General features: G+C 28.8%; 1 protein-coding gene across 2 annotated transcripts; it reads right to left on the bottom strand.

Moving 5' to 3' along the window:
• Nucleotides 1-5,336: 5,336 nt before the first annotated feature.
• Nucleotides 5,337-9,862, bottom strand: LOC103875359. 2 transcript variants are annotated; one of them, XM_033279241.1, is made up of 5 exons: nt 8,469-9,862; nt 7,236-8,353; nt 6,878-6,988; nt 6,640-6,814; nt 5,337-6,258 (listed from the first exon to the last, which is right to left on the bottom strand). In XM_033279241.1, exons 1-5 carry the CDS (start codon nt 8,692-8,694, stop codon nt 5,537-5,539), a joined length of 2,352 nt encoding a protein of 783 aa, XP_033135132.1. In that variant the 5' UTR covers nt 8,695-9,862; the 3' UTR covers nt 5,337-5,536. The 2 variants fall into 2 exon arrangements, with proteins under 2 accessions (XP_033135132.1, XP_009152124.1); XM_009153876.3 differs by having other exon boundaries at nt 7,236-8,356; nt 8,469-9,860.
• Nucleotides 9,863-10,437: the final 575 nt, after the last annotated feature.

The raw sequence follows: 10,437 nt of genomic DNA, 5'->3' as shown, positions 1-10,437 counted from the left end.
AAAATTTACTTATGCGATTTGAAGGTGTGTGTCTACTATACAGTGAACTTCTCTTTAAATCCAACATCTAGGCTCCACCTACTACAAATTACAATTATAATTTATTTTATTTTCTTATAAACATATACAATCATCTCAATTATAGACACTTTATCAAAAAAATCATCGCAATTATAAATGTAACTATGTTACAAATATTTTAAACACACATATATCTTTTCAGTAAAAAATATATATATTAAATAGAATTTTTAAAAGTTAATAAATTATACTTTTTTTAAAGCGTGGATCAAAATCTAATGCTCTTTAAAACTGGAAATTACATTTTCCCTCTATAATATTTATGAGCTTAATTTACGTGCATGGTTCCTTTCGAGCAAATGGCTAAACCAAAGAAAAAAAGATCGCCAAATTTCTGATTCTCTATCAATGTCATATTCTATGATTTTTTTTTTCTATTTCAACACGTCAAATCTTCGTTACACAATGTGTATAAATTATTTGTACATAGCAGAAAAAAATGAAGAATATACATTTGCCTCGATCTAGGAAGTATGTGACAATTTAGCATGAAATAGACACAGTTTCTCTTTCTTGTGCGTGATCTTTTGTCAATTTGATTTGTTATATTATATTGCTAAATATTGATCCGCGCTTTTAAAAAGGCGAAATAGATTTGATGGATGCAAAATTTGTAAAGTTTCAAATTTCAAATTTCAAATATAACAAACATTTACACGTAAACATTTTGACGTCTCTTGTATCCTTTTTTGACATTAAAACATAAGCTCAATAATTTACTTCCAATATTTAATTTTAAAATAAAATAATTAGTAGTCAATATAATTAAATTTAGTCGAAAAAGAGTAATGAATTACTGTAATTTATTATCTAATATATTTTTCCAATACAAAAGTATGAATACTTATTATATTAACTGGAATTTTGTTTGTCTAAGAAGATACAACTATTTATATTATGATTTGAGTTTATTGTTAAATTTTAGTTTTTATTTGAAAATATTAATTAAATATAACATTACAATTTGTATTATCATCAAGCTTAAAATTAAATTGGGCTGCCTGTATATACTCATATCTATTAATATGGATTTATTTGTTATTTGAAATGCTAATATACACGTATTTAGTGATCCAATTCCAAACAAAATGAAAAAATAACTACGCAATGTAATCAGAATATGTTTCACATCCTTAATATCTTTCCTCTGTTTTAACTTTCTAAAATTCAGTGATTTGTAACCAACGAATTATATTGTTGCCAAAGTTATTTTGAAACTAATAAATATATAAGGATGTTATAGAAGTTCCTATATTTTTTGGTAAGAATTGTTACGATATCTGGCTTTAAAGTTTTAAAGCACGAATTTTTCTAAAATCAATTTAATTATAGATGAAAAATCAAAATAAGGGAGTGACATTCCCTTATAAATAACTTCAAAACTAAGGGCGGAATTCTAGTATGGATTATGTTTTAATAGTATAGATACAATATTTATTAAATATATAATATATAACAATCGATTTATAGTACTTCGTTAATGGAGGAAGGAGAAGAAGAAAAAATAGGGAAAAGAAAGAGTGATAGCATTGCATATATGAAAGTTCTCGAGTTTTCTTGAAAAAGAGATTGTAAATCGACATGTCGATTCTATTGTTTTTAAAATAGAATAGAATAAAATAAAATATTAAATTTTAGTGTGAAAGGTGGATGATACGAGCCACGAGACTTATGAAAAAATACTTGCGAAGGAGTTGGTAGAATTTTTGTTGTAGTTGAAGGAGGTGAAAAAGAAGAAGAGATGTAATACATTGTGACAATAAAGTAGAATAATATAACTTACTATTTTGAAGAATCATTTATATTTTATTCATCATTTGTACATGCTTAATTTTGATCAATAAGTATAAATTAACTGATTCATAGATACACTAACAAAACACAAATTTATCTACTTTAAAGAGCTTGATCCGCCCCCGCACGCGGATGTTTAATTTAACTTGGGTTTATGAGTTTGGCTTTATAAAAAAATATATCATGTATATTTTTTATCTTTTGTAATTTACATATAGAGTATAATATAATATTTTATAATATAGATGTTTAGTAATAATATTTTTTATTTGTTCATAATATTATATTTTAAAAAATTATATTTTGATGCAATTTGATGTAATTATACTATTCATATATTAACCTGTTGTTTTTTGTTAATTTATTATAAAATAAAATAAACATACTAAATTTTAATTTTTTGCATTACCCATTATTGATATTGTATGAATATTAACTAAATTGGCCGTACCGAAAAGGTTATCTCCTTTTAATACAAACAATTTAGTTAATATTCATACAATATTAATAATGATCAATATATGAATATCGATTTGGTTAGATAAGCTTTGGAATTGTAATTAATTAATTTAAATTGATTTTAAATGCAATAGCAGAATCTGTAAATAAAAATAAATACAAAAAAAAATACTTATTTATTGTAAATGCAACGGCTAAACGTGTAAATAAAAAGAATTTGTGGATGCCTCCTGGAAAGAACTTGACCCAATGGGGCCGGATAAGGTTAGTACAACACTTTAGAAGGTTTCGACGGTTTGATGGGTGCAAGGAATGTTAGGGCTCATCTGTCCCCCCCCCCTCCCCCCCCCCCTTCACGCGGAGATGGAAACACTACTTTGGGCTATGAAATGTATGAGAAACTTACGTCAATTTCAAGTCACATTCGCAATGGATTGTTCTCAATTAGTGAAGATGGTTTTAGAACCAGAGGAATTGCCAGCTTTTGATGAAGCTTATTTGGAAGACCTAAAGATTTTGAAGGATGGTTTTCACAGCTCATAGATCATTCATATTTCGCGGACGCAAAATAAAAAGGTGGACAGCATAGCACGGAGTGCCAGGAGACAACCGTCTTTCGTTGTCCATATGGATGCGGAGCTATCCATTTGGTTTTCAAAGTCTATATGAGTCTCTTTTTGTTGTTGTCAAAAAAAAAGAATGTGATATTTGTGGCAATTTCCCAATTATAATCTTATACATAATTTTGTAATTTTTAAGTTTTGTACATAATTTATGTTAAAATTCATGTACATGATTATTTTAATTTTTCCTAGGCGGTTATATTATTAGGTTTTAGAGAGGATTCTAATCCACGCTAAACATAAGTTTTAAATTTTTTTTAATGTTTTGCCTGAAAATTAAAGTATGTAGTAAAATCCATGAATTTATATTAATTTGAGTATAATTACTCAAGTTTAATTTTATAACTTAAAATAGAAAATAAATTAAGGGCAAATTTCATGTTTACCACTTTTCATCTTTACCACCACTAATGGGACACTTTCAAAAATACATTCTTCATTAAGTGACAAAAGACTCTTATACTTTTGTTATATATATATCATTATTTAAATAAATAATAAAAACAAAAAAAAATTATGTTTTTGAATTATTCTTTTTCAAATTGGAACTTTTTTTTATTTTTTTTAATTTCTTTTTTTCGAAATTTGTTTTTTATTTTTTTAAAAAAGTTTCTTTTTAAAAATCGAAAATTATGTTTGAAACTATTTAAAATTTTCTTTTATATTTTTTAAGTATTTATATATATATTTATTAGAATCTTAAATTTCACATTCCAAAAACCTTACTTCATCCCTCAACTCTAAACCCTAAGTCTAGATTAATTAACCCTATGGGCTATGGGGTATTAGTGTGTTTTATCCTTCATTAAAAGTGAAGGTAAAATTGATTAGTGTAGACATGAAAAATGGTACTACAAATGTGGTATTTGTGGCAATTTCCCATAAATTAAATTATTTACTATATTTAGTTTTGCTTAATACAAGAGTAGATGATAAAAAAAAAGTTATATTAAATCTCGGAGACAAACATTTTTCATCGTTTATATGGACACAGAGTTATCAATTTGGTTCGCAGAGTTTTAATTAAGTACTAGATCTCGATCCGCGCAACCGTGCAGGTTTTTGTTTTCATTTATTTTTATATTAATATTTTTTTAATTCTAAATTGGTATATATTATAATATATATGTGTTTATCAATTTTTAAAATATAATAAGTTTAAGGTATATTTTTTTCATTGAACTCCATTGTTTCAAACTTTCACCTGTATTTGTATCTTCTTATATATATCTTTTCGGATTATTATTTTATTATTAAAACCGTAACTATATATATATATATATATACAGATTAGTAAAATATTGTTTTATTGTCATATTCAAAGATAATGTAACATTTCACAAATTTAGAAAGTTTTTAAAAAATTAAACTTTTCGCGTCATAGATTTATATTATCGAGTAAATAATAAAACATTTAGTTTTTGTTTAATTTTTAAAATAAACTATATATTTTAAAAAAAAAATTTCATTAGTTTAAGGTAGTAAAGATTAATCATTGTTAGATAATATGATTTTTGTTATTTATAAAAATATTTATAATTTTAAAAGTTAACATTGATAAATATTTAAATATTTAACATATGGAAGTATAGTATTATAACATTAAATTATATCTATTTAATTTATACTATCTATAAATCTAATGGATCATCTATTGTCTAAATTCAATTATTGATAGCCCAATAAAAATTTATGGTAGACCCAAAATTTAAATGATAAAATTAGAGATTAAATGTAATATGACTTTTTAGGAATATGTCTATTAGGTCCATTTTTTTAAAAAAAAATCACACATGAATCAAGGTTGTGACTTCTATTTTAATATATAAGATGTTATGTTGATGACAAAAAAAATATTTGCTGTAATCATGTAATTATGCTTATGAAATTTTATATTTTGAAATATTATAGAACTTAATTTTTTGTAATAAAAGTTATGATGTTCTGCCTAAAAATTAAAGTATGTAATAAAATCCATGAAATTATGTTAATTTGAGTATAATTACTCAAGTTTAAAACTTAAAGATAAAAAATAAATTAAATTATTAAATATATTTATTATTTGGTATAACGATTTATTTATTTAAATAAAAACTGAATTAATATTAATGTATAATAATTATGAAATTATATAACTATTAAAATATATAATTTGATGTAAAATAATATATATATATATATATATATATATGTTTAAAATAAAAAAAATATTTCAATGTTTCACTGAAAGAAGTCTTAGAAAATTTATAGGAATATATTTTATTTATTTTATTTTGGAAAGTCTAAAATGTTTTTGATTTTTTATGAAAAAGTTTGAACATAACAAAATTATGTTTAATGCAATATTAAATTTGCACTACGGCAAATATAGTATCGAAGTTATTTTCAAACTAGTAATTTTGTTTTATTTGTATATACTAGCATTATAAACAAAGTAATCTTATAGGACGTTTTGTGTAATAACACTGGTGTATTGAGAAATGAAAAGATTAGCTCACTAAGAGGACAGTACTCAATTATTTATTTATTCACTACCCATAAAAACGATCGAAACTTCTTGTCCAAGGAAGTTGCAGTACTCAATTATCCTTGCGGACATGTTCCCAATCCGAGATCGGGCTCACGTAGCCTTCGCCTGATGCAGATGGTTCTTCAGTACTGGCACACGTCTCTTTCACAGAATTTCCACCTATTATCATCATCGACTCCCAAAGATGGTCACAAATTTGTGTCTTGTTTCTGGGCTGGTCCTTGTCAGAATCTGAATCTGTGTCCAAGCGGTTGAGAGGTTCCTCAACTTGCTCAGCTTCCCGGCGTTTAAGCATCTTGAACCTATCCATGACATCACTCATTTGGCTGCTCCTGCCAATATTAGCCACCTCAGAAGCTTCTGGATTCTCCTCCTGATCACCAATTCTTGCCTCTGAGCAGTTCTGAGACATGAGTTTGCGCTTTGTTTCTTGCTGCTTCAGAATCTGAAACCTGTCTATAACATCACTATGTTTTTCCTCTGTGGTGAATCCAGGGGATTCCTGCTGTATTGCGTCCCGTATCTTTCCAGAGATTGCAGTATCAGGCTTGAAGTTTTCATGATGTTCCTGTTCTAAACCACCCATAAAGCTTCTGGACATAACTGATAGTACTGAAGAAACGGAATCAGAGTTGAATCTAAAGCTTTGTGGTGCATGACTCATTGTTACTATATCGTTCCCGCTATTGCTTCCGTGTTTGATAATGGAAACTGGTTTCTGGGGGTTAAGAAAAGGTTCTTGCATAAAGGTTGATGCACCTGCAGAGATCTCTGACAAAAGCAAAAGATGAACTGTTAAAATAAAAACACATGTTTAACAAACACTTTTGAAGGTTATTCGCAAGATGATGTGAAGGGTAAAGCATTTCTTATACTATATTTATATCTAAAAGCGTAACTTGACTATTCATAAACTTGCTAAACCAATATTGGCTGATAGACCTTCTTAGACAAAGACGCAAACAGCATCCTAATCTCATCTACCAGCATTTTTTTAGTGTTTACACTGCATCCTATGGATTTCTTTTATAAGAAACTAAGCATAGCAGTTGTATCTATGACAGGAGGATAGTGGACAAAATGGTCTTGCAATGCGGCTCTAGTCAATAATACGATCAGAGAAAAAAAATGGTTGGTTTAATAGTTACGAACCTCTATTCTGCAATTTGAGATTATCAATCTCACTCTTGATGCGACTGTACCGAGCCATGCAAGCTGAGGAACATAAGGCAGCTTCAGTTTCAAGCCAGAGGCTCTTGTACAAGAGAGTTTGTGGGTGGTTTTCTTCACCATCAGGAAAGTTGGAAGCAAGTATGTTCTTAATACTCTGCAAAGTTAAGATTCCGTAAATAAGAAGAGTTCACAAATATTTCAAATATGTAAGTAATACCTGGGTCATCTCATTCTCATACTTATCCTTATCCACCGGCTCTTTCAAACCAAATCTATCCAATGGCTTGACACTAAACCCTTCACAGTCTTTAGCAACTACATTTGAGGCCTGAAAAGGGTATCGTTAAGCAAATAACAAGTAACAACAAAGAAGAACAAACAATGTGTATGTTCTATCAAAAACTAAAAAGGTCCACAAATCAAGATTTTTTCCTACGCTCATGTGAAAAATCCAGTCATCACAAGTGGTGACCATAGGAAAAAAAAAATAACCAGCTCAGAGCATGAAAAAAGTAGTTTTTAACTTCTACCTGCGATGTAATTCACAAATTTTAGGGTCGAGCTGTACCACATACCATATTAAGGTCAATCACGTTTGGACAAGAAACATGCATAGCTTGAGTTGGATTTGATGCTTCCCCTGTTATTGTCTTGTTACCGGTGCTTTTCTTTAAGCACTTGGTGAGATTCTCAACTACTTTATCAAGGTTCTCAAGTTGTTCCGGCTTCAGCCAGCTCCCATTGTTGAAGCATTCATAAACAAGCACCTCTGACAGATTATGCATGGCATTAACCACAGAAGAGACTCTTGGACAAGAAGCAGGAGACAGGAACCCTTCTTGATCACATAAATGCCTTTCGGGCAATTGGCCAGTTGAGACATCATCAGCATTCGATTTACTACTCCCTTTGATACCCTTATCAGTCAACGACGTGGTCTTGTTATCTCCATTCCTCATATCATAAATTTGTTTTTCAGTGGCTTGAACATGGGAAGGGGCTTTACAGTTGACAGCTGATTGGGCAGCAGTTCCGTTATCTGCTTTCATTGCAACACATGACTCACTTCCTACAGAAAACATAATAGTAGGAGCTGAAGGTCCCTCAGAAGAAGATACCATGAAGTGGTTCCAGGATCTATGCTCATCACAATTTAAATCGTCAATAGCATTCTCCAAGGAGGTTTCAGAAACACCATTCTCACTGTCAGCAAGGAAAGTTTTCGGCGTCTGATAAAGGGAGGAGACGCCACTACCTTGTCGTTTCTCCGAGGACTTGCTATCAAATTGTAGCGGGTGGGAAGCTCGAGGACTTCTTAAACCTGCTGAGCCAACTGTCTCATTGCCAAGATCTGGGTTCTCGGACAAAGGCAAGCTGGATTGAATATTATCAGGCGCATGACTACAGACAACATCAGTGCATGATCTCCCATCCCCTAAACGAACCCCAGTCTGACTTCCATCAAAGAGAGCTTGTGGTAAAACCACAGGAGGACCAGGATGGTATTTTCCGCCAGAAGACAGGATAGGGTAATAGAATGGTTCCTGAGAGTTTCTGATTAGCATGTCTGATTTATAAGGAATGCGGTCAAAGCGTTGAGTCTCTAATAAATAATCAGATGATGAAGGGTGGTGTAATCCACTCGGTGGTATCATGTATGTATACGAATCTTCACCCCTGGGACCGTAACTTCCTCCTAACATAAACCCATTTCAGTATATCATAAGCTAGCTAGCTAACATGTACTGGATACGAATGCATGAAAAGCCCATCTCGGCACTGTTAAACAGTGGGATTATAATATTTACCGTTGTTAACATAAAACGATGAAGAAGGCATATGAGTTAGAGAAGGGTTACTCGACCGATCAGATGGCGATCGGTGGTAAGAGCCATGAGAAATCGTGGGATCAAACCCTCCTCCTTGGGTTAAATTAGACGGATAGGTTGCAGGAAACGGAGAAGCAGACGGAGACGAAAGCCAGAACGGGTACGGTGCTCCGGAGAAACTGCCGTAGCCAAAACCATCTGCCATCGTTTAGTTTTTCTTCCCCAAAAAGTGGAAGAGACCGTTGAAGAACAACAAGTGTCTGTGCAGTTAACTTTAAGTACTGCGAATATATAAAAGTTAAATCAGTATTAGAAGCTTCTTTGTGGGCCGTTTAGTGGCCTAAAGCCTTATAAGGAAACCTTGTAAATTGTAATTATTTAAACAATTTAATTAATTATTACCGTCAAAAAGAAGTGACCAATTAATTATGACAACACATTATTTAAAAATACAGGAAATACCAGTACTATTTTTTTTTTTTGAAACACTTACCAATACTATTAAAATTAAAAATTTACGTGATGATTGTTTGTTTGGTTTCTAGATTTTTTTATTTTGGTTTCTGTTTTTTTAGTTTTTGGGTTTTGGATTTAAGATTTAGAATTTGGTTTTTGATTGTGCGGTCGATTTTAGTCTTTTTTTAAAAGAAATATTGATGATTTTAGATTTTGGTTTTTAGTTTTCGGGTTTTGCTTTAAAAATAATAAAACAAAAAATATTTTAATAGTGAAATATGTATTCTGGAGATAATAAAATATAAAATAGTATTACCAAAAACATATAAGCTTATTTAAAAATTAAAAAAAAAAACAGGAAACACAAAATAATAGAATCTATGCTTAAACATAAACTTAAAAATTTAATTTTATGTTTAAACATAAATTTGTATATATATATATATACTTTGTTTTATAAAACTGTACATATTATATATATTGAAATCCCTACATGTAAAACCTTAAGTAGACATAATTTTTCAATAAACTTTTACCATAACTATAATCTATATATATTCATTAATGGTTAACTACAAAAATTTAACTCTATGTGTTGAATTTAACCATATATGCAATAATTTTATGTAAAAAATTAGAATTAAATAATTGTTGATAAATAATATTTACAAATTTAAATTAAAAATTTAACGGAAATTAACAAATATTTCTAAAACTGTGGCAAAGGTCTACACATATGGTCTAGTACATAATAATATTTTTGAATAAACTAAAATTTAATTCTATTTTAAAAACAATGGCAAAAAAATAATATTTATCAAAATATTTTAGAGAAATACCTTATGATAGCACTAAAAAAATTTATGTCACAAATATAGACTCTAAGGATCAAAATGACCAAACTGTTTTATTAAAGAGGTAAATATACATTTATATCCCTAGAATTAACTAATTCAAACCTTAGGGTTTAAAAAAATTCGAAAAAAAAATTTAAAAAAAAATTTATAAAAAAGTTCGAATTTGAAAACACAATCTAAACTATAAAAAACTATTTTTTTAATATATATATATCTAGAGTATTAGGGTTCTTTTACCTATTAAATAAAATAGTTTGGTCATTTTTCTCCTTGTGATCTATTTTTGTGATCAAAACTTGAAAATAATCTATTTAGGAGAATTGCCCAATATTTTATATAAAAATTAATAGAAATTCTTTTATAAAACAAAAGTACTTAATAAAGTCTAACAAAACTATTATAATTTTAATTAACAACTTTAATTAATTTTCTATAAAATCTATGATAGAAAATATTGATTAAAACACTAATAAATTAACTTACCTTAATAAAACTTTAATTGTTTCAGTAAGTAGTGAAGATATTTTTGAATTGCTTAGAATGGTAAATTTTGTTTGTGTGCTTTGTAGAATGGTAAAGTATAGGTCTTATATGCTACATAATTTATCTAAATTTAATAATATTTAAAAATTAAT

The sequence above is a fragment of the Brassica rapa genome, chromosome A01 (genome assembly GCF_000309985.2).
Source record: "Brassica rapa cultivar Chiifu-401-42 chromosome A01, CAAS_Brap_v3.01, whole genome shotgun sequence".
Lineage (NCBI taxonomy): Eukaryota > Viridiplantae > Streptophyta > Magnoliopsida > Brassicales > Brassicaceae > Brassica > Brassica rapa.
Note: the sequence above shows the minus strand (reverse complement) of the source record. Positions and strands in the feature narration are given on the sequence as shown.